The sequence below is a fragment of the Vitis riparia genome, chromosome 9 (genome assembly GCF_004353265.1).
Source record: "Vitis riparia cultivar Riparia Gloire de Montpellier isolate 1030 chromosome 9, EGFV_Vit.rip_1.0, whole genome shotgun sequence".
Lineage (NCBI taxonomy): Eukaryota > Viridiplantae > Streptophyta > Magnoliopsida > Vitales > Vitaceae > Vitis > Vitis riparia.
Genome location: NC_048439.1, coordinates 2,106,213 through 2,132,349, shown reverse-complemented (window position 1 = coordinate 2,132,349; position 26,137 = coordinate 2,106,213). Strand labels below are relative to the sequence as shown.

Genomic DNA, 26,137 nt, shown 5'->3' with positions numbered 1-26,137 from the left:
AAAAAAAAATGGAAAAAAACAAAAGCAGAAAGGACAAGCTCAAAAGCCAAACACAGCCTTTTGCTTTTGGCGCTGCGCATATTCAAATGTTCCAAAGCAGGCAGTTCATTTTCCCAATGCAAATTGCAAACTTCCTTATTTTATTATTTTAAAATAATATATATATTTGAATTAGAGGGGTAAAGTCTATTTAACAAGATGGGTATGATATTATTTATATGTCCAAATATATTTTAATAAATTTTTTTTGAGACTTTTTAAAATAGATTGTTTTTAAGAGAAATTTTGAGGCATTTTTTTATATGTTTTGCATGGAGTCTTCCAAACAAAATTGAAAATACAAAAATATATATAAGTGGTTGATAAAAAACAAAAATAGAAAAATCATTGTTTATATATGAAAAATGATTCGAATTGTTTTTAAAAACAATAATACATAATTTCATGAATAATCCATTTTGTTTTTTCTTACTACCATTCCATTGTTTAATTTTTTGATTTAAAATTTATTATATAATCCTAATTATTTATTAAAATCAAATTAAATTATTCAATTCATATATATTTCTTTATTGATATTAAATAATAAAATCATGCAAGAAAAATAAGAGTAGAATGAAACATAAACTATCAGGCTTGTTTAGTAATTGTTTTCAATTTTTTTTAAAAAAATTGTTTTATAATGGTTTGTAAAATAAAATTTTATCTAAAACTTTAAAATATTTTTAATGATTTTATGTATTTTAATAATTATTTTTTAAAATAGATGAAAATAATTACAAAAATTAAATTAAAAAATGAAAAAAAAATACCAAACAAACCTTTAATATCTAAAATTTTCAATTAAAATCGTAGATCTTCCTTGCCCTTTTCTTTGAATTTTCCTAAGTTTGGAAAGACATAAAAGTAGGGAATTTTTTTTTTTTTTTGGTAATTTGTTTGGTTTTTTTTTTTCTAAATTTATTTATTAACTTATTTCTTTCTAATACTTTAAAAAATAATTTTGCTAAAAAAATTAGAATGAGATCCCAAAAATAAAATGAAAAGAAAAGATGGTGGGTGCTGACGGCTGATGAGAAAGGACAGGAGTGAAAATAGATGAAGAAGAAAGGGCAAAGCTGTGGACACAAGCACTGACGGCGACCCACACAGTAAAAAATATGCAGAGAGAGGAGACTGATTGAAGAAGGAAGGCGAGCAATGCAAGCAAGAAGCTGACAGCATGGGGGAGAAGCAGAGGTGGTGTCGCTGAGGGTGCTGATCCACATGCACCCACAATCACAACAAACTCATCCACTTCATTTTCACATTATCAAATTTTATATAAATATATAAATTCATAGTTTCCTTTTCTTACTAAGGCCATCACAAACAATCTTGTCTTGATTTGCTTCCATCTCCCACAATATTTTTTATTTTTTTTTGGGTTTTGATTATTTTTGGGGATGTGGTAGTGGGGGTGGGGGTGGTGGGTGTGGTCAGGGTGGGTGTAACTCTTCGATCTTCTTCACTTCCGACCCCTTTTCTCCGTACCTTTTGGCGTGGAAGTGTTTGTTTGGCTGATGTGAAAGAACAACGCCCGGAAACTAAAAGGTAAATGATATTGGAGTGTTTTTGTATCATGGGTTTCACGTGAGGTTGCTGCGTTTGCGTTTGTGAGCAGTTATTTTTGAGGTTGAATCATAGAGTTTGGGCGTTTTTCTTAATGGGGTTGAATTCAAAGCTAAGATTTGTAGGTTGTGGCTCACACTTTTGTTTGCCGTGTTTTTAGTTTGGTTGCTGGGAAAGGAAGGGAAAGAGATGGGAAAGTAAAATTTGGATCTTATGGTTCAGACATTTGAGTGTTTTTTCTTTTTCTTTTTCCTTTTCTTTTTGGAGAAAAGAGAAAGAGGAAGAAAATGAAAGTGGGAAAGAAATTCAACTCAAGTAAGTTGAGTCATTCTGTCCTCGAACTGTAAGGTTTCTTTACTTTTTCCTCACGTTTTCTCGGCAACCAAACAGGGAGTTTGAGTTTTATTTATTTTATTTTTGAACTTTGTGGAAGATGCTGATCAGATATGACTTTTGTGCAGGATTTGATCCAGTTGGTGTCGATATGAGGCTAATGGGGAAGCTTTAAGGTTCAAAATTGAGGTTTCTGAGCAAAGATTCTCGAGACACATACATCAAAAGCAAAAGCAACGCCTCTCTTTGTCAGTTCATCATTTCATATATTTTTTTTTTGGTTGGGCATTGCGAATCTGAACCTGTTTCTTTCACTGGGTTGACTCCCTGATTTGAAGGCTCAAAAGCCATGCTAATGATGCACAGATGTTGAGGTCTACTATGGTGCTGTGTCGTTTTGCATTATCGTACATCTCATGCCAAACAGTGCCTTGATACCCCTTTTCTCTTGAGGACTCCTCAAAATATTTGAACCTCCCATCAAACGCAGGCAAGGAATCAGTTTCTCCGTTTACTAAGCCAAAATATTTGAAGTTTCCATAGATCTATTCAAGGGTTACTGTTACTATTTTTGGAATAAGCTTGCAAGATTCTCTGGTTGATCAAAGAGAGACAAATTGGGAAGTGGGTTCTATTCCATCGACCATTCTTAGCCTTTTTTTCTTTTTTCTTGTGTGTGCTTCTGTTGGGTAATTGGACTGAATTGGTTAAAAGGGTCTTGTCATTTGGGGGCTCTGGGGCTATGAGAGCAGAAAAGCATGTTTCTGATACATGTCTTTGAATCAAACATGGTGGTGGGGACAAGCTAATAATGCAAATATTTTGTTGTCTTAGAGAAGCCAGTGGTTGTTTAGCTTCCATACTGAGATGGGTTTGATGGGTGTGGGAAATTGGATCTGTTAACCAAGGAGGTGAGTAGAATTTGGTGGCCTAATGAGTAAGGAACAGAAGAGAGGGAAGCAGGAGAAATCCTCGGAGGCTGCCGAGAAGGTGGTTGTTGCGGTGAAGGCGTCGAAAGAAATCCCGAAAACTGCTCTGGTATGGGCCTTAACTCATGTTGTGCAGCCTGGGGATTGCATTACTCTGCTTGTTGTCGTCCCTGCACAAAGCCCAGGTATACCTTTGCGCTTTCATGTTGGATTGATTCCTTGATTGGAATGTTTCCATATTAATCATGTGTTCTTTCTAGGGAGAGCATAGAAAATGAAGAATGTGCTTCACTTGATCAGTATGTTCATTTCCCTTGGTGCTTTTTGTGGTGTAAGTTTTGATGATTTGGGTAGATGTTAGTTTTCAACAGGCTAGTTAATTTGTTTCTGTAGGATCACTTAGAGACTAGATTCGACTTTTGAGTACATAATTTGTTCAATCATGAGAATTTTTTTGAAATCTGTTCCCAGTTTTATGTCCTGGTTTGTTTTGTCTGGTTTATATTTGGGTGGCGTGGGCTATACTATGGTAATGTTATCCCTGGATCCTTGCTGGCATTGTGGTTATAATGCAAATAGAGAAGGTAATCATCTCTGCAGATCTCATGTCTCTGGCTTGGAAGACTGGGGTTTGTATGATAGATAATTAAACGACCATCAGTTGTTTTGTTGAATAGATAATAGCAATTGAAGTTTCAGAAGTTCTACATCTAGGTGAAGTTTGGTTTCGAATAAGGAAATTCATGAGTTTCAAGGAATCCGGTGATTTCCATTTTCTTCAAAAAATCCACTGATGTGGTGATAGACTTTTTAGAGGCAACTAACTTTTTCTCCTCTTTTCAGGTAGAAAATTATGGGGTTTCCCAAGATTTGCAGGGGACTGTGCGAGTGGTCACCGGAAATCTCATTCAGGAGCAAGTTCAGAGCAGAAATGTGAGATTACAGATTCTTGTTCACAGATGATCCTTCAGCTTCATGATGTTTATGATCCAAACAAGGTGAGTGCCTCAATAAACGTGTACATGGTTCAGTGTTAGGGATGCTTATAGGATTTTAATGTGTTTCCTGATCCGTTCATTTCACAGATAAATGTCAAGATAAAGATTGTCTCTGGATCACCATGTGGGGCAGTTTCTGGAGAGGCCAAAAGAACGGAAGCTAATTGGGTTGTATTGGATAAGTAATATACTCTTTCTAATTTTTCCATAAAAATGTTTTTATTTATTTATTTATTTTCATTTCCCTCCTGGGAATTCCTTTATTTCTCTGTCAAGCTGTTGTCTATTAATTTCTTGGTTCAGCAGTTATGTCCTTATTTTCATTACTCTTCCCTTGGTTAAAAGTTACTTATGTTATGTGCAGGCAGCTCAAACATGAGGAAAAATGCTGCATGGAAGAGCTGCAATGCAACATTGTGGTTATGAAGCGCTCCCAACCTAAAGTTCTCCGCTTGAATTTGGTTGGATCACATAAGATGGAATCTGAAACAGCCTGTCAATTGCCTTCTGAACCAGATGAAACAGCTGAAAAACATTCTAAAACCAAGAATGACTCGATGAAGTCCATTCGGGGCCCAGTTGTGACTCCAAGCAGTAGTCCGGAGTTGGGGACACCATTCACTGCAACTGAAGTTGGAACTTCATCAGTATCAAGCTCAGATCCAGGAACCTCACCATTCTTCAACTCCGAAGTGAATGGAGACCTAAAGAAAGAGGAATCATCACATACAAAAGAAAATTTGGATCTTGATGAATCTAGTTCAGACACTGACAATGAAAATTTATCTCCATCTTCAAGTGTTGGGTTTCAACCTTGGATGGCAGGTGTTCTCGCTTCTCATCATCAATCCTCACAACATATTGAACAAAGTTCAAAGAAATCCAGGGATAAGACTCAACCTCCCACGTCTAAAGCTTTGCTAGATAAGTTCTCTAAAATTGATCGTGATGCTAGAATTGGAATGATGAACTATAGGTCAGAGCTGGACTTCAGTGGGAACGTTAGAGAAGCAATTTCATTATCCAGAAATGCGCCTCCTGGTCCACCTCCATTGTGTTCAATATGTCAACACAAGGCTCCTGTATTTGGAAAGCCCCCAAGGTGGTTCAGCTATGCCGAGCTGGAGCTTGCTACTGGTGGATTTTCACAAGCTAATTTCTTGGCAGAAGGCGGGTTTGGATCTGTCCACAGAGGGGTCCTACCTGATGGCCAAGCAGTTGCTGTGAAGCAACACAAATTGGCTAGTTCTCAGGGTGATGTTGAATTTTGCTCAGAAGTGGAAGTCCTGAGCTGTGCTCAGCACCGAAATGTTGTTATGCTGATTGGGTACTGTATAGAAGACAGAAGAAGGTTGCTGGTTTATGAATATATATGCAATGGCTCACTGGATTCTCATCTATATGGTAATTTCTGTTCCTCCCAGTGTGGAAATGCTACTACTAATCAAATGCACAAAATATGTCATCATTAATAATCAGATTTTTTATTTATTTAAATAATGACCTCTTTCAACATCACAGCCATTAATACTTGAGCTATTTTTTCAGGTCTTTTTCATGAGGAAGCTTAGTTTCTACTTATAACTTGACTATAAACTTATACGGTTTGGATACTTTCAGGACGCCATCGAGATCCACTAGAATGGTCTGCTCGACAAAAAGTTGCTGTTGGAGCTGCTCGAGGTCTGCGTTACCTTCATGAAGAATGCAGAGTGGGTTGCATTGTCCACCGTGACATGCGACCCAACAACATCCTCATCACCCATGATTTTGAGCCACTGGTATGCCAGTTTCTTAATCTTATTTCCATTTTTCCAAAGTTAAACATATTTGAACGTGATAAATAAGACAATTGTGATGTTATTTTTTCAAGGGGCATGGAATCTGTGTTATACTTGGTAAAGATAGCATATAGAAAGCTTGACCTTACTCCTACTTTTGCTTTGATTAGGTTGGGGATTTTGGCCTGGCTAGGTGGCAGCCTGATGGAGACACGGGTGTGGAAACAAGAGTAATTGGAACATTTGGGTAACTACTGAATGACAGCTTTTGCTTTAACTTTAATGCTTTCACACTGTTATAGAATCAAATGAGCTATTCTGCTCCTTTTTATGTAGGTATTTGGCTCCAGAATATGCTCAAAGTGGCCAAATCACAGAAAAGGCTGATGTATATTCTTTTGGGGTTGTCTTGGTGGAGCTTGTCACAGGACGAAAAGCTGTGGACCTTAACCGGCCCAAGGGTCAGCAATGCCTCACTGAATGGGTATGATTATACATGATTTAAGCCTTCTTCAGACCAAATCACCTATTAATATTAGGGAATATAATTTTATTGGGCAAAGTGATCTTAGATAATTTTCTTGGTTTCCTTTTCCCTTTTGTTGCTTATGTTTTAAAATCTTATTCAGGCACGTCCTTTATTGGAAGAGTATGCCATTGATGAACTAGTAGACCCACGGCTGGGAAACTGTTATTCGGAGCAGGAGGTCTATTGCATGTTGCATGCAGCATCCTTGTGCATACGGAGGGATCCTCATGCAAGGCCTCGGATGTCACAGGTAAGAAACATTTTAACAGAAAAACCGGTCAACTTTTTCTAGAGCATTTTCCCAAACTGTTTAGCAATTTTTATTTAATTGTTACTTAAAAATCATCATTTCAAAAGTTTCTCATTAATTTTGGTTATGGAAGATTACATTACTAGACCCTCACTGAAAATTTGTAGCTCTGATCTTTGAAAAAGTTGTCGCTAGCTTCCAAAACTTGATTCACATTAGAGTTTCCCTATTGAGAAATCTAGGTGGTTCCAAAAACTTCAGCCAGGCTTTTGTTTACCTGCTTCATGTTCTTTGTGTATGAAGGTGTTACGCATTCTGGAGGGAGACATGGTTATGGACTCAAATTACATGGCAACCCCGGGTTATGATGTGGGCAGCCAGAGTGGGCGGATTTGGTCAGACCAGCATCAACATTTCAGTGGTCCAATATTAAACGAGGCATATGAAGAATTCAGTGGTAAGCTGTCCCTTGAAGCGCTAAGGTCAGCCTTCTGGGAGAAGGATAAGGGCAGGAGGACTTCAAGCGAAGGCAAATTGTAAGGCTAGGAGTGCTACATGTATGGGAATGCTGAAGATGCATTTGCCTATTTTCTTTTTCACTTAGATTTTTTTTCTTGTTTTTCTTTTCCTGCCCAATGTCATCTAGATTTTGCTTCTGTACAGTAGAGGGGGAAGTTAGGAGGGATAGCAAGGTTTTGTAATTCATTGAGAGATGGGGAGAAAGAGTAGTAAAATACCAAATGGCAATATGAACAATGGTGGATGTCTTTTGTTTGAATCAAGGAAGAAGCTCTCAAAAAATATGTTTTGCTCAGCTTGTGTCTCCCTGTCCTTTTTGGGTTATTTCAGATGTTTTTGTTAACTGATCAAAGCACTGAACATGAAAGGCCAATGATGTTAATGAGGGGGTGAATCAAATCCAACCATTTGAATTGCAAAATATTGAAAACACAGGGACGAAGTCCAAACATGGAAAGTCTGTCTGATGTAGATAACAGCTGACAGGTTCAGACGACAGATAATGGACAAACATGGGGGCATTAACGGTGGGTTTGATTGGTCCTCTGTAGCTTTCACTTTCAGCCAACTCATTTATTATATGGTTGCTTCCATGTCTGATGTCCCTTAACATGATTGTATTTGTGGCCCCAGACCCAAACCCTTCTGATTATGATCGCCCGTGATCTTATCCTCAAAATGGACCCTCTCCAAAACTCCATGACTCCAGCAGTGAAGTCCAAAGATGATGAAACAGATTGGACAAGACCCTGTAAACCAATGCCCCATGTGGCACTAGTGCAAGAAATCAAGAGGACATTGAATGCTTAAATGGGGTCTTATTGCTGTTACTTTAATAGCAGTTATGAGGTGAAGAAAATCTTTAATTCAACAGTTGCAAGTTATGGAACTGGTATTAAAAGATTAGGGCGATCTTAACAGGCTTAGGAACTGTTTTTCACATTGATTCCTGGAAAAAGAATCCAAAGGAAGACAAGCCAATAACAGCTATGAACCCTCTCATATGGTTCCTACACTGGCACAATTACACTGCCAGGTTTAGAAAACAGGATTCTGCAGTATGGTACAGATAAGGTTCCGAAACCATTGGAAAATTTTTGCTTTGCTCCTCTTTCTTCTAGGGCTTCCTCATTTTAGACCTTGCATATCTGCAAAACATGTTGAGAAACTATCAATTAGATGCAGTTATCATGAAATGTGATGATTATCTGAAAGGAGCTTAGATGATGAAACTGTAGATTAATTTAAGGGGTGAAGCATACTCTAAGTGCATGCCACCCCTGTCTGAGGATGCCAGCATGCTGCCTTGAAGTGCATCCATTGCCTTATTAGCTTGCTCAATTTCCTGCCAGGAATGAAAGACGTTAATGACGACAAATTGCCTTGTTCAATGAATTCAGAAAAGGAAATAAGAATGATAATTTTCGTAAATGAATAAGAGTTACTAGCAACCCCAATTAATTGGGATCGTCATTTGCCAAGTTGAAACATGATAGATCATAACCAATAACATATGTTCGGCCATGGTTATCAGTTACTAGATGGTTAACATATTAGCAAAAATTAAAGTCCATAGTTGCCATTGGCGATACTATACCTCAAAATCAGCAAATGCAACAGGCATTCCACCTTTAGCTCGCATCTTGAGCACATTAAATCCTGGGTATCTGGCACCAAACAGCATAAAAGCCATCAAATTTCCTCATAAAAACTCAATAGATAATGATGCAATTTGTAGGACAGAGAAAATCAACCTAGGAATCAAGCACTTCTTGAGACAGCATAAAATTTCAACAAAAAATGAGGTTTAGAACAACATAAGGAGAGGCAACTTACTGAGATAGAACTTGCTTCAGTTCATCTTCAGTGCAAGTTGGACCCAGATTTGCAATGAATAAAGTGGAACATGGTGGGAGACCCGCATCAGTTGTCTTTTCTGGCTGCTCCTGCAACAGCCAAGTCATAACAACCACTGAGTCACTTAGAAGTTGAAACTGAGGCCAAAACCATAATTTTAAAGAGGCAATATTGAAATTATATAAATTATATTAAAAATTAGTGCATAAGTCAAAAAAAGTGCTTCAATGAGAAGCAACATCTTGGCTCCCATCTTAAATTGCTTCCTTCTTTTTTTTTTTCCTCTTAAAAAAACCCCAAAGCTCCTTTAATAAAATTTACCTCAACATCTACAAAAGCTCTTAGTTAGCTTAAAAAAGATCTTATTGCCTTGCAGAAATCAACAAAATGGGGCCTAATAGAGATTTATGAGGCACTTGATATGCAAGCACTTGTTAGCAATCACATGAAACACATGCAAACTTTTGATGATGCATTCACAACAATCTGAAAACCACAGAATTTGAGAAAACAACAAAAAATGAGTTACATTCCTGTTCAAGCCCCTAATCGAAGACCATAAAGAAATTTTTTATTTGAAAAACCAACATCATAGAAAATAAAAATTCAACAGAACGATTTCGGGGATCCTCAATTAGACCAGAAAGAAGAGGACAAACGTTCTCCTTTTGTATTGCCCCAATATAAGGGAAAAATAAATTTCTAAGCATCCATAGAAGTATAGAACTAAAAGTAAGATGAACAGGATGGTAAGTAGAGCATCAATCCTACCTAAAGCAGAGAAAAAGAGAATTTCATGACTCATTGCATTAACAGTTCCTATTGAGTGTATGCATGCTTATATTTCTACATCACACTTTTAAACTCACACATAATAGAGAGTTCAACGCACTATCCTTTCAAGAAACCAAAATGCAGTAGATCAAGAAGTAAGGACACAAAGTCATTTCCATAATTGAATGAAAAGTTCTAACAAAACATCATGTATCATGTTTTTTTCACTTACATTTACAGCCGTTAGAGTACTGTCAGGATCAACTGCCATCTCACCACTGCAAATTAATGGAGAAGAAATACAGTTAGTCTCCTGCAAGAAGGACTGCAGGAACTCAAAAGCTTTTATTCTTTCTATTTGCTAAGCTTTGTCAAATTCACAAAATGAGACTGGAGAGCATTTTCAACCTCTTTGCAGTCACTAAATCATCATTGTTTCCAGAGTCAGGATTGCTTGTCTTGGCTGGTTCATCAGATTCACTATCTCCTGAATGTTGAAAATGTGCCAACAACATGTGCAAGTTAGCCATACAATTTAGGGTCAGATGAGGAGGCAGTGACTTCCTGATGTGAAAACTAGATTCTAGTAGCAATTATCAAATGGAATAAATGAGGCCAAAAATGAAGTAGTGGGTGCTGCTAACAGGCATATAAGTGGTATCAGTACTTTGTCATAAGATTTTATAATGTTCACAGCACATTACCGTCATCACTTGATGTTTCGTGGGCATTGGTTGATGTTTTACTTCTTTTATCAATAACAACATAAGCACCACTACCTGTGAACAAAAACCAACAATGTGATAATTTGACAATGAAATTGGAGTTCAAAGATAAAACTTAACCAGAACTCATTATACTGATTTAGGAAACAAGTTCAAAATTACAATTGTCTTCAGCCTGACATGAAATTGTATACCTGGTACACGTTTTCTTCTTGAGTTTGATCTGGCCAATTCAATGTGCAGAATGGATCCAGTTTGAGGGTCAAATTTTACGCCCTGAAAATGATAATCATAGAAGCGACAAGTAAGAAGGGACTCAAAAGTTCTTAAAGAAATATTCTCATGCTGGTAAGGTTAGTCATATGATCCCTTTGGTTTAATATCTCAACTGGACCGACACAGTTGAAACTGAAACCTTGATTTCCAACCAGTTTCCAAGGTGTTGACTACTTGAACAGGAAATACTAGCATTATCCTTGAAAATTTTCAGTTAACATTTGAAGCACCAAATTACTCCAATATTTACCACTGAATGTTATATGTTTTGTTGTCATATTTTTCTGAATAAAAAAATAAAATAACTCTCTAACTTGTCAAATCAATTGAAAGGGGCAAAAGATGTTGCAATTAAAGGGCAGGTTATGTCTTATGTCTTCACTTCTTTAGTAAAACTCATTTTAGCTAACTTCAGGCTCCATTAGGTCGGGTTCAGAAAAGGATATAATTCTACTTAAGATGACTGCCCTACAATGTTCAAACAAACCTTAAGAATCTAATTCTCATTTACATTTTGCTTGGTTATGTTATCATGTAAAATAAATCCTTAATCAAAAGATAAGAAGACATATAATAAATCATCTAACGATTTTGATTGACCAATGAAGCAAAATTTTCCCCATTTTTTTAATTTCATCACAGCTAACAAGCTATTAAATTCTAATGAATTTCAATATTCTATTCATGACAAGTAAACACATATCTATAGATATCTACCGAAGATCATGAAACTTTGTTCAAATGACAATAAGGTTTTCCCTAAAAAAAGGAATGGATATATTCTGTCAAGAACACGCATTCTTACATTTAATGCATGAAGTGCTGCAACTGCGGTTTGATGATTGAAAAAGGTAGCAAATGCAACAACCTGCAAACAAGAAATAAACTGCTTAAGTGATAGCCAACAAGCATTCTCGGAGAAATTTTGAAGCATCTCAAAATGTTTGAAAAATAAATAGTCACAGAAATGTCAAAGAATCCGGAACGTGACAAAAATCATTTTCTTCTTATCAATATTCTCTTCTTAAATCATTCTAAAAGTTTGCACAGTCCATGAAATGGGACCCTACTCTGATACACCTGAATATTCAATCTTAGCAAGCAATGTGAAACACTGCAATTATGAAAATGCAGAGAACCCTATAATCACATTCTTCTGTTACTGAGAAAATGCATGATACTAACTTTCTCAAACAACCCAAAGACACTCTCAACCAGTCCTGACAATATAAAACACACCCAAAATCTCATTTTATTGGCTTTTACTCCGTTTTCCCTAGAACCAAACAGAGCAAATTTCCCAGACAACATTCTTGAAAACCCTAGAAGCCCAAACCCAAAACTAACAAAGAAGTACAGCATTCAAAATTTCCTTCCCGTGTCCTTTCCTTTCCTCAACTCTCTATGCAACCAAACAAAGGCTGATTTTTCACCAAAAAAAAAAACACTCTAATTGCCTTAAAAAACAACATAAAACATATTCTCTCTGCTTTCTCGTTCCTCCATTTTACAGCCAACCCAACAAAATTGGTTTTCCCGGAAGAATAGGAAAACCTAATTGTCATTTCTAAAACAACATATAGCATATCATTCAACAGAATTCCCTTCTACTTCCTCCATTTGTGTAACTAAATAGGGGCTGATTCTCTCTTAAGAAAACAGGAAAACCTAATCACCTATCGCACCTTCCTTACCCTTTCCTCCATTTACTAGGCAACCAAATACACACTGATTCTCTCTTAAGAAAAACACAACTCCCACTTCCAAAGAAAACACAACACAATTACCAATTCCAAAACAACACAAAATCACAATATTAAAAAAAAAAAAGTCTTTCTTTTCTTCTCCTTCCCTCCATTTTCCAGCCAACCAAACAGAAGCTGATTTTTTTTTTCCTAAGAAAACAATTCCCAATTCCCAAAAACAACCCCCCCAAAAAAAAAATAATCAAAATTTTTTAAAAAGAAAAGAAAAGTAGAATGTGGATTAGACCTGATTGCCACGGCCAGTGTACTTGAGCTGGCAAGAGTCGAAGCCTGGACGGCGGCGGAAGAGATTGTGAATCTCACGGGGCTTGACGTCGTCGGGAAGGCCGGAGACGAACAGTGTGTTGATCCCCGACCGGTCCCCCTGGGCGTGGTGGTAGTACGGATCGTATGCGTGGTGGGACATGGCACACTCTCTGGGGCCTCACCAAATCCACGGCTTTGATTTAATCAATGACACTATCTGATTTTCAGAGTGCGTGAAGAGAGTCTTCGCATTGGAGAAGGCGCTCTGGAAATTGTGTTTGGTTGTTGGGAAAATTGTAATAAAATTGAATTTTAAATTATATACTTGGTAAATAGAAATTTCAAATTATCAAAATTAATAAACACGGAAATTTTTTTACTTAATATTAAGAAAATATTTAGAAGCTTCATACATATTTTCTTAAAAGCATGTGGGATGATTTTTTTTATTATTATTTTATACGGAAAAGAGGATTTTAAAATTGAACTAATATTTGCAAAAAGTCTATAGTGTCCATCCAATATTATGCAAACTTTAAATTTGAACCTTAATATGCTATTATGTTTTTTTTTTCATTATTTTCTTTCCCTTTTCTTTTTTAAGAACTAAATATAAATTAAGTATACGATTTGCTCTTAATCATATAGATATTGTTTGGACTAGTTTTAATGAGGTCCACGACTTTAAAAGTCATTTATAAGATTAATAGGAGCCCATGTATCAATAACTTTTTTTTCTTATCTATGGTAGGATATTACAATCATTCTCCATGCAAATACGATATTCTAATCATGTCTCATAGGATCGTGAAACCAAACAGGTTAACAAACTTGCGAGGTGAAACAAATAGAGACCAACATTGAGGTCTATGATCAACTCTGATATCACTTGTAATGACCCACGACCTCTCATACAAATATTGTTCACTCTCAACCTAATGAACTTTTATGGTTTTAAAACATGTTTATATAGTTAGAAAGAATATATATATATATATATATATATATATATATATATTGTTAAAAACTTTTAATCATGTAAATGTATTCTAAAATGGTGGAACTTATTAAGTTTAGAACGGACAATATTTAAAGGGGGTGAGTCATCACAAATAGTATCAAAGTCAATTATTGACTTTGATATTGACTTTTATTTGTTCGGCCTTTTAATAAGAGTGTTTACTCATTTGGTCTTGCAATCCCATGAGACATAGTGAGAACTTCATGTCTCCATAGGGGATGATTTTGATGTCACACATTGATTAGGGAAAAAAAAAATTATATTATATATGTATAAATTCCTCTTAACCATATAAAAACTTTTTAAAGTCATAAGATAGATCGAGTCTAAAGTAGACAATATTTGAGGGTAGCTTATTTGATGACTTTAAAAGATAGAAGTTATTTGATGACTATACATATGTATGGATGGATTAAAAGATTTTTTTGATGTTATGGACTATTTTGAGGAGCAAATAGCTTCTTATGTAATATTTATGCTAGACAAAGAAGTAAATCATTGGTGGGATATAACCAAGAGGCCTTAAAAGGGTTAGCGACCTATAGTTTGGGAACAATTCAAGGGGGCTTTTCATAAGAAGTACTTCCTCAACGAGTTTATGGCCAAAGTAGTTTATTTGTAAAAAAAAATGATAAGAATAGTATCCATTTGAAAATATTTGTCAAAATAGTCTTCTTTGTCCACGTAAGCATCCACATGGATTTTAAGTGTATAAAACCACCGTTGGTGACTGTGGTTTTAAAACTTATAGAAATTTCCTTAAAACCACAGTTTGTAACTGTGGTTTTACAATTTCTCTTAGAACCACAGTTACTAACTGTGGTTTTAAAAGAACTATCCTTAAAACCACAGTTACAAACTGTGGTTTTGCAATTTCCCTTAAAACCACAGTTAGTAACTGTGGTTTTACAATTATTTTTACGTTTTAATAGTGTTATAATTTTAATATTATTTTTAAAATATTTTTTATCAAAACAACCATAAAACCACAGTTACTAATTGTGGTTTTACTAATGGTGTTGTAATTTTAATATTATTTTTAAAATATTTTTTTATCAAAATTACAATTATGTTGTAATTTTCACAAATATTTTTAAGGGGAACTCATGTGTAAAAAAGTATGGGATTTTAGAACTTTGCTTTTCACAATTTTTTTTGTTACGACTGTTTTAAAAATATATATATTTTATCTTTATTTTTTCATATTTTCCTTGAAAATTTGAGAAAATAATTTGGTCTACATGCATTCCCATAAAAATTTAAATTTCCTTATATATTTATGGTAAATAAAATATTTATTTTTTTTACAAATATTTTCACATATGAACTAAAGAAAATTATTTATTCATATTATTTTTAAATTTTAAAATAACTAAAGAAATTGTTTATATTATTTTAAAATTTTATATTTTCATATGAAAATTAATGCCAATGATTATGATTTTAGGTTATTTAACACTGAAGGAATTTCCGACATTGGCCAAAGTTCTAAAATCCCATACTTTTTTACACATGAGTTCCCCTTAAAAATATTTGTGAAAATTACAACATAATTGTAATTTTGATAAAAAAAATATTTTAAAAATAATATTAAAATTACAACACCATTAGTAAAACCACAGTTAGTAACTGTGGTTTTATGGTTGTTGTGATAAAAAAATATTTTAAAAATAATATTAAAATTGTAAGACTAAAAATAATTGTAAAACCACAGTTAGTAACTGTGGTTTTAAGGGAAATTGTAAAACCACAATTACTAACTGTGGTTTATGGTTGTTTTGATAAAAAATATTTTAAAAATAATATTAAAATTATAACACTATTAAAACGTAAAAATAATTGTAAAACCACAGTTACTAACTATGGTTTTAAGGGAAATTGCAAAACCACAGTTTGTAACTGTGGTTTTAAGGATAGTTCTTTTAAAACCACAGTTAGTAACTGTGGTTCTAAGAAAAATTGTAAAACCACAGTTACAAACTGTGGTTTTAAGGAAATTTCTATAAGTTTTAAAACCACAGTCACCAACGGTGGTTTTATACACTTAAAATCCATGTGGATGCTTACGTGGACAAAGAAGACTACTTTGACAAATATTTTCAAATGGATACTATTCTTATCATTTTTTTTTACAAATAAACTACTTTGGCCATAAACTCTCCTCAACCGTGTAAACAGTAGAAAATGACAAAGTTTGTTCATTTCTAACATGGGATATGATGGTAGTATGGTATGAGGCCAAATTTATGGAGTTACATTTTACCTCAATTAATTGTTATAGAGGAAGTTAGCCCACATAGCAAAGAACTTAGTTTCTATAAGGAAGAATTGAGCTCGAGTTCTAGCCTCTTCCAAATTTAGAATTTTAATTATGATAGCTCACATTATATAAAGGAACAAAATTCCTAGCACTATATAAGTATAAACTCTTTTTTTAACCATATAGACAACTTTTAAAGTAACGAGGGTCTTTTGGGCCAATTTTTTATTTTAGGGATATTTATGTATTTTGAAAATTTAAAAATACTTTAAAAAAAAAAATTTTAAAAAGAAAAAAGTAAAAATAGAGAAGATAAGTAAGATATTGGGTCATTTTAATTGCCCACTATTTTTATTGTTATGGTTTCTCCATATTATTTAAATAGAGAGAGAGAGTTTGGAGAATTTTTTATTTGAAGAGTTATAAAGAAGAAAGTTTTATTATTTGTTTTATTATGTAATTTAAAGGTTTGGATAAATTCTTTCAAGAATTTGACTTCTTTGAAATAAGAGTAAATAGTGTAGTGAGTTATTTCATAACTTTATATTTGTTTTCATCTTATTATTAAAGTATTAATTGTTTGTATTCAAGTGGATCAAATAATATTTTTTGAAATATGTTCTAATTTGTTTCTAAGTTTATAAAATAATTTGGGAATATCATGTGATTTGTTTGATTGTTATATAAGTGAATTTTACCATATATATATATGAGCTCCTTTTAAATATTTTAAAGTCGTGAAAGCTTATTGAGCTTACAGTGAAAAATATCTATACAGTTAGAAGTAGGTTGTTATAAATGGTATCAAAGATGAACCTCATGTTGTGAACCTCGAACTACTTCGTTCTCATGTCTTAGATCTCGTAAGGTGCATGCATCTATCCCTAAAAATCTTTAGATTTCACATAATGGAAATAAATGACTTCAAAAACCATAGAATAATACAAATCTAGAGATTAAAACTCATACCTACGCTTTGGATAGTCCTAGATCGAAATCCGTCTGACAAAGAACATGTATTAATGCTTTGAAGGTTTCATACATCCAAAATTTTCCGTCTGATGACTCGAACTATATCCATGACACTCTAAAGAGTGGACTTTGGAAGGGTGAATGTTTAGATTTTCACTCCCTCTTCGGATTAGAAAGATAACACTCAAAAGGCCATTAAAATGAGTATTTATATGGTTCTCTTATTGGACTTAAGTGACTTAAACGCACATGGAGTTTGAGTAACTTACTTAGCTTAAAATGGATCTTAATTAATAAATTAATCAAATCTAAGATCTTATTCATTATCACGTGCAACCTTCATAATTATCAAAATGATTTTTTTTTTTTAAAACCTTATTCATTATAACCTTCATAATTATTAATGGTATAACAACTTCAGATGTCATCCACTAGGATGTCATGTTTTTGGTAATTAAGACTTAAATGGTACGAAAAGAAATGAATAAGTAAGGATGGATTGATGATTCACAATAAAATGAAATTGCTGATGAATTCAAATTGGGAAAAACAATTCAACTTTAAACAATTAAATTCTAAAGGAAGATTAATATGAAAAAAACTCTTGAAGTTTGGTTAGTTAGAAAATGAAAGAAAATGAAAATTAGAAAATGAAAATTTTGCTTGAGAAAGAGGGAAAAAGTATCCGAAAATGTTAACCAATTAAATTGATTGCATATAAACTATACTCATATTATCATAGTAGATATCATGGAGTGATATTCCCCAAACGCGGTTATAATATTCTCAAAGAAAAGAAGAAAATTTCAGACCATTCATTTCAAGAATGATCTTGTTTCCAAATCATCACATTTACCATTGAAAGTACAAAAAAAAAAAAAGGGAAGAAGAGAGAAGATGAACAACAAACAAAAGACATAAACAATGATACAAACAATCAATTAAACCATCCAAAGAAAATCGAGCTACAAAAACATTAATTAATAAAAATTGAAAACACGAGATCCTCCAAGGATTTGGTTAATTCCAAAACTACCCTTTCCACATTGCTTAAGACGACGCAGAAGGCCCGGCGGTGCTGCCGGGCGTCGTCAGCAAGCCTCCGGCGCTGGCGGCCTCTTCGTCCAGGAAGAGATCATCAGTCTTCCTAAACGCCGCGTGTAGCACCACCACCGCCACTCCGATCAGCAACGATACCAGAATGTTGAGTGTAGCGTGAGTCAACAAGAGGAAAACGATTGTAAGAATCAAAAGCACTATCAGCACCACACGATCGTCAATCGTACGGTGGAAAACCACCAGAGGTTCGTCGCGGAGGAAGTAGAGGAACAGCCACACCGCCATCATCACGATGAAGACGATCAGCGAGATCGGGTGCCACAGGAGGCTAAGGAAGAGAATCAGCAGAACGATTATAACGTAATTCATCCGGAAAAAGGAGATGTTCGTTTTCACCCTGTTCACCGCATCGGGGAAGTTGATCGGGAGTCCGATTGACCGGATATTGAACATCTCTTTCCATGGCCTCCTGGTGGCGAGCCCCGATCTGAGACGTTCCTTTGCGCGGGAGACGTACTCGAGACTCGGAGAATCTCCCGCGGATGACGTCGGAATCGTGCCGTACGTCGTCATTTCCGGCGAGTCTCCGCTCAGAGGCGCTGGACAGTGGACTTCGTGTCGAAGCCTCGAAGGAGAACAATATTAAGAAGATGGAGGCGGTGTTAAAGAGGTAATGTACGAAGTCTCATACTGAATAATAAATTATAGGGCGGTGGGAGTTATCTAGTGTGCCTGAGGTCCATTACTCTCGGCACACCTTCAAATTAATCAAACAAAACCTAATAAATATAAATATTTTAAAAATTAAATGTTTTAATTTTTATGGATAATTCTTATATTTTCCCAATTATTTAGAAATATTAGCAACTGCAATAAATTCCAACATTTTCTTAAATAATACTCAAAAAATGCAATTTGTGAATCCGTTTAATAATAATTATTAGAAATCATTTCTAATCTTTTTAAAATTTACAAATTTTTATAAAAAAAATTATTTTAAATGTCAAAAAAATTGGAAATGTTTTCAAAATTGTTGTCAAATAAGCTCTAAATATGCATAATGTATTCCAATAATCCCATATTTTTAGCTATTTGATGATATTTATTTATTATATTATTTTAAATGGTTATCTAATTTTCATATTTTATATTTAAAAAATTAATAATACCCCCTAAATTTCTTTTATATACATGTCAAAAAACAATTTTATAATAATATTTAGATCAAAAGAAAAGTTTAACATGAAAGCCGATACAAATACTTTCTCATGAAGATTTTTGATTGGCTTATACAAGAATTTAGTTAATATTTAATGTTTTTTTTTTTTTTGAATTTTAAGCATTTTTTTATATAGATTTTTTTTTTTTTTATATAAAAAAAGTGAGATCATTGAATAATTGGACGGTTGAGATTGATGATGGATGGAATAATTAGCCTTTTGGTATGACATATTTGGTAGTTGTGGAGTGGCGCGACACTTCCAACTACCCGTCTTTGAGGGATAAGACCTCACTACTCATGGTAGGGACAGCGATGATAAAGAGACAGCTCGGTACAAAACGAACGCCGGCCACCACCGCCACGTGGCCCTGCTCAAGCCTGTCGAGCACAAAGTTTATCCGCTTTTTCAAAAATCTGCCCACGTGGCGAGAGGACAGATCCTGAACAGTATTTAACGGTGGTGAAATCTGCGCAATGAACGACTGCCACATACGAAGATTTGAAAGGGCCCTGCGGCTTTATGGTGGAGGAGCGTACAGTGAGTTCCTCCTCCAGAAAATGCGGCACGTGGGAGTGATTCGGTACTACAGTGTCGCTTCGCTTACCATGGACCCTCACAAGAAAGGACTCATGATGGGTGCAATCATTGTGGACTTTTTGACTTTTGAAGTGAGCCTTTTGGCTAAATAAGTGTATAATATTATTGTCCATTTAAGTTTATAGCTATAAATATAAAAGCAAGTGAAAGTCAAAATCAAAATTTTAATAAGACAATAATATTATTATTAAAAAAATTAAATATAAACCTAAACACCTTAGCCAAAATCATTCTAAATCTACACCCAATCTCCTCTATACCACCTTAGCCAAGGCTTAGGGTTCACAATGGGTTGATCCTTATTCAAGATTAATGCTAGGTTAAAATTTTCTAAGTGGGCATGTTCTTATCTATATGGAACTTATGGCAAAGTAAAGGTGGGTCTAAGACTTTTGCCTAGAAAATTGGGGCAATGGGTCACCTAGCACATGGTCACCCTTAGTCCCCAATGGCCAACACACAAGTGGGGTTTGTCCTTAAAAGAGCTTAAATGGCTCAATTTTTTCCAAGTGATATGACCATGTCTTGTACCCTCCCATATGTCCTCTTTCTAGAAGAGCTTTGTGCCATTGATTAGGACTATCTCACTTTCTTCTATCTTTTTATCTATCAAGTGATCTTTTCATCTTTGTAATGGTTGGCTCTTCATGTATGGAGCATCTTACAATTAGTATGCTTTTTCTATCACTTGATGAAAAGACATAAAGATAATGTGTGGAGGAATTTGCCTCAAAGAAGTTACAAATTGATGAATATCATCACCATATTTATGAAGAAGAAGCTACTTCAAGAATTCTTCTATAAGATTTTGAGAGAAGTCCAACTTAGTTGGGTGGACCCAACCTATTTAATTTCATTTGATTTTGGGTGAGTTTAGGCAACTCATTTTGCAATTTGGGTTGGATTAAGATAAAAATTTATTTGAGGAAAACTCAGGTTGAACTTGTATTGGAATACGGAACAATCAAAACTTGAATTGAGTATTTAATAGGTTTTAATTATATAATAATGTATTATAAATTATTAAATTTTAACTAACTTTTAAATTTTAATTGATATTCAAATGATTTATCTTATAGAAAATAATTTTATTAAATCAACCCATATAATGTTGATGAGATCAACAAATTTGGTTTATTCATATAAATAGTTACTGAAATGTATTCTTTCATGAGTAAGTCATTTTTTTGATATGTTAATATGTTATATGTAACGACCTGTATTTAATTGTGTAGATATTGTTTGTCATGGACCCAAATAGACCTTCACGACTTTAAAAGTCGTCTCTAGGCTTAAAATGAACCTCTATATATATATCTCATCAATAACTTTTTCCTCTACTACCCATGTAAACACCCTTTACGAGACCAAAAAAATATAACAACCCACACCCAACTGTATAGATATTGTTCATTTTGGACTCAAAGAGTCCTCACGACTTTAAAATACATCTATAGAATTAAGAGGAACCTCTATATATATAACATAAAAAACTTTCTCTCTTATCCAATATGGGATATCACATTATATATATTCTTAATACAATCTAATCCATTCCCATCTAACATTAGTCTAAACCATGCTCCTTTATTTATTTTTTTTAGACTCAAGCATAACTTGATTTCAGCTGAAGTTTGACAAAAAAAATATTTTGGTTAAGCTCGGATTGGATAACTTAAGTTCAATTAGACATTTGTCTAGCAGTAGTCTAAACCATGTTTTTATTTTACTTATCGAACGTTAGTTTAAACCATGTTTTTTTTTTTCCTTTCATACTTAAGCATAACTCAATTTCAACTCGAGTTTGACAAAAAAATTGTTTGGGTTAAACTCAAATTGAATAACTCAAGTTTAGCTAGACTAAGCTTTAGGCATATATGTAATTTACTCTTTGAATTGAATATCAAGTCGACCTAACCCACTTGAGTTCCCCCTTAATATATAGCACTAGAACTATCTAATTTTTAAATTTCATCTTAATGACATTGATTTACCGACAAAAGGTAGCCTTAAATTCATATTCATCATTTCTTAATCAGACACACAAAAAAGAAAATACTAAATTTATACACTCATTAAAATATAAATTTTCAATTTCTCTTGTCACTTTCCGCATAAACTTGGATTTAATAGCATTGTTCAATTATGATGTGAACCATTTTGGTTTGCATGACATTAATTGTATTAAAAACTTACTTTAATAACTTGGCCATGCTTTTTCTCGAGAAAACACAACTCCTCACATAAATTATAGTATCCATTTAAAATCTATCCTAATTTCTTTTTCTTTTGAAAATAAAAATAGCTTTGAGATTTTCGAAAATCTTATTCAATTAATAACCTTCTTGTCTTGTATTAAATGGAGAAGAATCGTATTAATAGGTATCAAATATAAGAATAAAGAATTAATGGTCTGTTTGGAAATACTTTCTATTTTCTATTTTAAAATAAGAAATTTTTATATAAAAAAAATATAGATTTATCTTATATATTTAAAAATTATTTTTAGATATTTTAAAATTTGATATAGTAAAAAATTCTTGATATCTCAATATATTTTTAAAATAAATTTTAAAATCATTATTTTTTTAGCATAAGCTTTTAAAAGTTGTTCCATCTTATATAAAAATTATTATTATTTTCTAATTTTAAAAAACAAATAACAAACAATGTATCCATAGACACAAGGTTCTATACAACCATCAATCAAGGGAGTATTTCACCTTGAGTTATAATAGATTTGATTTTAGCTTCTTGCTCAAGCCCAAAATCAATTTTTTCTTTTTTCCAAAAAAGTAAAATATCCCAAAGAACTACATGGGTAATCTGAACTATTTGTAGAGAAAATAATTAGGGTTAAGTTTTTATTTTATTTAAAAAAACTTAATTATGACTACTTGAACGGTTAAATTTTATTTAAAGTGAACTTAACTGGGGTTAAGTTTTTAATTAAAATGTTCATCTGAACTTAAGTATCGGATAACTTGATGAGAATAAAATTGGATTGAGATTTAATTGGCAAAACATTCCATATGATCTCGTCTTTCACATTATAAAAGTTTAAATGAAACTACAAAAACAAATAAATAAACTAACAAAAAAAACCAACCACAAAAAATCTTGTGGAGGTTTAAATAAAATTGAAAAAAAACCCAACAAAAACTCTAAAAAAAAAAAGAGGTAAAAAACCCAATAAAGAACAACTGCAAACCCTAACATAAACCAACCACAAAAAATCTGAACAAAAAACAACTACAAATCCCAACAAAAAACAATTGAGTTATAATAGATTTTATTTCCACTTCTCATTAAAGCCAAAAACATTTTCATTAAAAAAAAAATATTATCACAAAGGGACTAGAAGTAGGATCTGATTTTGTGCAATATGAGCTCATCTTCGAGGCAGTTATTTCATATACATTCAAACTGTGTGATGCTTTCACTCTTTTGGCGAGGAAAAGTGTTGATTGAGTTTAAGAAACTTCAACTTTAAGGAAAAACTTAAATGCTAGACTTGAAGGTTGCCTCTAAGACTAGAAATGCAGGTTTTTCAAAGTTTTTTTCCAACCGCCAGCCCTCTTATTTGCAGTCCAAGTTATCAGTCCTCTCCTCTCCTACAATAAATATCAACTACAATGCAACATATCTCATTATATTGTTTGAAGTCTAGAGCCATGGGGAGAAAGCACAAGTTCTTCCATGGAACACTTGAAGCTACCATCTTCCATGCCACTCCTTACACTCCTTCATTCCCCTTCAATGTAAGTACTAATTATTGGCAAAAGCAAGCAGATACTTTGTTAAAAAAACCCGAAAAAAGGAAGCAGATAATTGAGTGATGAATGACCTGTTTGAGACCATGGCCTAACTTGTGTTTTTGTTGTTTGGAATGGTGTGTTGCAGTGTATGTTTCTGAACGGAAAGGCTTGCTATGTGACTATCAAGATAGACGACAAGAAGGTTGCGAAGACGAGCCATGAAAGCGACCGTGTTTGGAACCAAACTTTCCAGATCTTATGTGCCCATCTGATTGATTCGACTATCACCATTACTTTGAAGACAAAGTGCTCCATCTTGGGGAGAATCCAAATTCAGGCTCATCAGATAGTACACGAAGCAAGTTTCATTGACGGGTACTTCCCTCTACTCATGGAAAATGGAAGGCCCAATCCAGAGCTCAAGCTCAGGTTCATGTTATGGTTTAGACCAGCAGAGTTTGAACCAACATGGGGGAATATACTCTGGAATGGTGACTTCCAGGGTGTAAAGAATGCTACATTTCCACAAAGATCAGACTGCAGTGTCATACTTTATCAGGATGCCCACCATTGCTCTACTTTTCAACCGCCATATAGTCTCTGTAAGGCCCCTAGGAAGCTTTGGGAGGATGTATACAAAGCCATTGATGATGCAAAGTACTTGATATACATTGCAGGCTGGTCTTTCAATCCAAAAATGGTGCTGGTTCGTGATCCTCAGACTGATATTCCATATGGACATGGAGTAAAGCTTGGTGAGTTACTGAAGCGGAAAGCTGAGGAAGGTGTGGCCGTGAGAATCATGGTTTGGGATGATGAAACGTCACTGCCACTCATCAAGAACGAAGGAGTCATGAGTACACACGATGAAGAGGCCTTTGCCTACTTCAAACATACAAAAGTAGTATGCAAATTGTGTCCCAGGTTACACTTCAAGTTCCCAACACTCTTTGCTCATCATCAGAAGACCATAACTGTAGACAGCCGGTCATTGATCTCCCCAAGTCATCGAGAAATCATGAGCTTTGTTGGCGGTTTAGATCTCTGCAATGGTCGCTATGATACAGAAGAACACTCCTTGTTTAGAACCCTTAATACAGAATCCCATTCTCAAGACTTCTACCAGACAAGCCTTATTGGAGCCTGCCTTCAAAAAGGGGGGCCAAGGGAGCCATGGCATGATGCTCATGCTTGTATTACTGGAGAAGCAGCCCGGGACGTGCTGACCAATTTTGAGCAGCGATGGAGTAAGCAATGTGACCCCTCTTTGCTAGTCCCCATTGGCACAATAACAGAGCTTGCAAGCATCCCCTCTGAAAGGGATTGGAAAGTTCAGGTTTATCGCTCAATTGACCATGTGTCAGCAACTCATCTGCCAAGAAACTTTGCTGTGGAGCAAAGCATCCATGAAGCTTATGTAGAAGCAATTCGGCGGGCTGAGAGGTTTATATACATCGAGAACCAGTACTTCATTGGGGGCTGCCATTTGTGGGAGCAAGACCAACATGCTGGCTGCAGAAACTTAATCCCTATCGAGATTGCACTTAAGGTGGCAAGCAAGATCAGAGCCAAGGAAAGATTTGCAGTGTATATCCTGATACCAATGTGGCCAGAAGGGGCACCAGAGAGTGAACCAGGTCAGGATATACTGCACTGGACTAGAGAAACAATGGCCATGATGTATAGGCTAATTGGAGAAGCTATAGACGAAAATGGCGGTTCAGGACACCCTAGAGATTACTTGAACTTCTTCTGCCTTGCCAACAGAGAAGAGAAGGGCAAAGGGGAGTATGCTCCTCCACATCCTCCTCATCCTGCAACACAGTACTGGAATGCTCAGAAACATAGGAGATTCATGGTCTATGTCCATTCCAAGCTGATGATAGGTACAGAAGCATTAACCTTACCTCAAACTTTGCCTTCACTTTTCCATTTCTTTTGAAGTTGAGGATGATTATTGTATACTAATCATGTTTTTCCTCTTGGGTTTCTTATTCTTCAGTGGACGACACATACATATTGATAGGATCTGCAAATGTGAACCAGCGGTCCATGGATGGGCAGCGCGACACTGAGATTGCAGTAGGCTGCTACCAGTCCAAAAATGGTGAAAATGAAATGTGTCGTGGGGATATTCATGCATACAGAATGTCACTGTGGTATGAACATACTGGTCTAGTTGAAGAAGTGTTCCAAGAGCCTCAAAGCCTGGAATGCGTTGAGAGACTCCGTTTCATTGGAGAGAAAATGTGGGGAATTTACAGTGCAGAAGAGGTAGAAGACATGGAAGGAGTCCACCTAGTGACCTACCCCATGACTGTAACAAAGGATGGTTCTGTTGAGGATCTTGCAGAAGGTGGCAACTTTCCAGACACAAACACTCCAATAAGAGGGAGGAGATCCAGAGTTCTACCACCTATTTTCACCACATAAAAACATGAAGATGTACCTGAAAAAAGATGAAATCCTTCAGTACCCATTGTATAAAACTCAGTACATATACATTTGATTCCTTGATCAGCCCCATGCATACTTATCATCCTACATGGGGTTGATCACATGAAAGTACGAAGATCAATAAAACCATTATGTACATATATACAAACTAGTGTAAAAGTACAAACTGTCAAACTTGTGATGAGAATAAAAAATA

At 34.7% G+C, this 26,137-nt stretch overlaps 4 protein-coding genes and 1 long non-coding RNA gene across 8 annotated transcripts; 2 read left to right on the top strand and 3 right to left on the bottom strand.

Moving 5' to 3' along the window:
- Window positions 1-1,111: 1,111 nt before the first annotated feature.
- Window positions 1,112-7,245, top strand: LOC117921993 (inactive protein kinase SELMODRAFT_444075). 4 transcript variants are annotated; one of them, XM_034839947.1, is made up of 11 exons: window positions 1,112-1,593; window positions 1,772-1,926; window positions 2,073-3,058; window positions 3,717-3,871; window positions 3,959-4,053; window positions 4,236-5,275; window positions 5,492-5,652; window positions 5,823-5,899; window positions 5,989-6,136; window positions 6,282-6,431; window positions 6,735-7,245. In XM_034839947.1, the coding sequence occupies exons 3-11, from the start codon at window positions 2,878-2,880 to the stop codon at window positions 6,969-6,971; spliced, it is 2,244 nt and encodes a 747-aa protein (XP_034695838.1). In that variant the 5' UTR covers window positions 1,112-1,593; window positions 1,772-1,926; window positions 2,073-2,877; the 3' UTR covers window positions 6,972-7,245. The 4 variants fall into 4 exon arrangements, with proteins under 4 accessions (XP_034695838.1, XP_034695839.1, XP_034695837.1 ...); XM_034839948.1 differs by having other exon boundaries at window positions 1,772-1,954; XM_034839946.1 differs by lacking the exon at window positions 1,772-1,926.
- A 550-nt stretch (window positions 7,246-7,795) lies between these two features.
- LOC117921994 (protein WHI4) lies at window positions 7,796-12,882 on the bottom strand. The gene is made up of 10 exons (XM_034839950.1): window positions 12,575-12,882; window positions 11,388-11,450; window positions 10,501-10,582; window positions 10,286-10,360; window positions 9,990-10,068; window positions 9,814-9,859; window positions 8,787-8,896; window positions 8,548-8,617; window positions 8,213-8,295; window positions 7,796-8,098 (listed from the first exon to the last, which is right to left on the bottom strand). Exons 1-10 carry the CDS (start codon window positions 12,752-12,754, stop codon window positions 8,068-8,070), a joined length of 819 nt encoding a protein of 272 aa, XP_034695841.1. The 5' UTR covers window positions 12,755-12,882; the 3' UTR covers window positions 7,796-8,067.
- Window positions 12,883-17,745: 4,863 nt separating this feature from the next.
- Window positions 17,746-18,568, bottom strand: LOC117921579 (PRA1 family protein F2). Its single transcript, XM_034839498.1, has one exon. The coding sequence runs from the start codon at window positions 18,477-18,479 to the stop codon at window positions 17,898-17,900; it is 582 nt and encodes a 193-aa protein (XP_034695389.1). The 5' UTR covers window positions 18,480-18,568; the 3' UTR covers window positions 17,746-17,897.
- Window positions 18,569-23,142: 4,574 nt separating this feature from the next.
- LOC117922280 lies at window positions 23,143-23,663 on the bottom strand. The gene is made up of 2 exons (XR_004652462.1): window positions 23,574-23,663; window positions 23,143-23,480 (listed from the first exon to the last, which is right to left on the bottom strand). It is a non-coding gene; the product is annotated as an uncharacterized LOC117922280 (long non-coding RNA).
- LOC117922278 (phospholipase D alpha 4) lies at window positions 23,387-26,049 on the top strand. Its single transcript, XM_034840350.1, has 3 exons — window positions 23,387-23,487; window positions 23,630-25,370; window positions 25,487-26,049. Exons 1-3 carry the CDS (start codon window positions 23,401-23,403, stop codon window positions 25,915-25,917), a joined length of 2,259 nt encoding a protein of 752 aa, XP_034696241.1. The 5' UTR covers window positions 23,387-23,400; the 3' UTR covers window positions 25,918-26,049.
- Window positions 26,050-26,137: the final 88 nt, after the last annotated feature.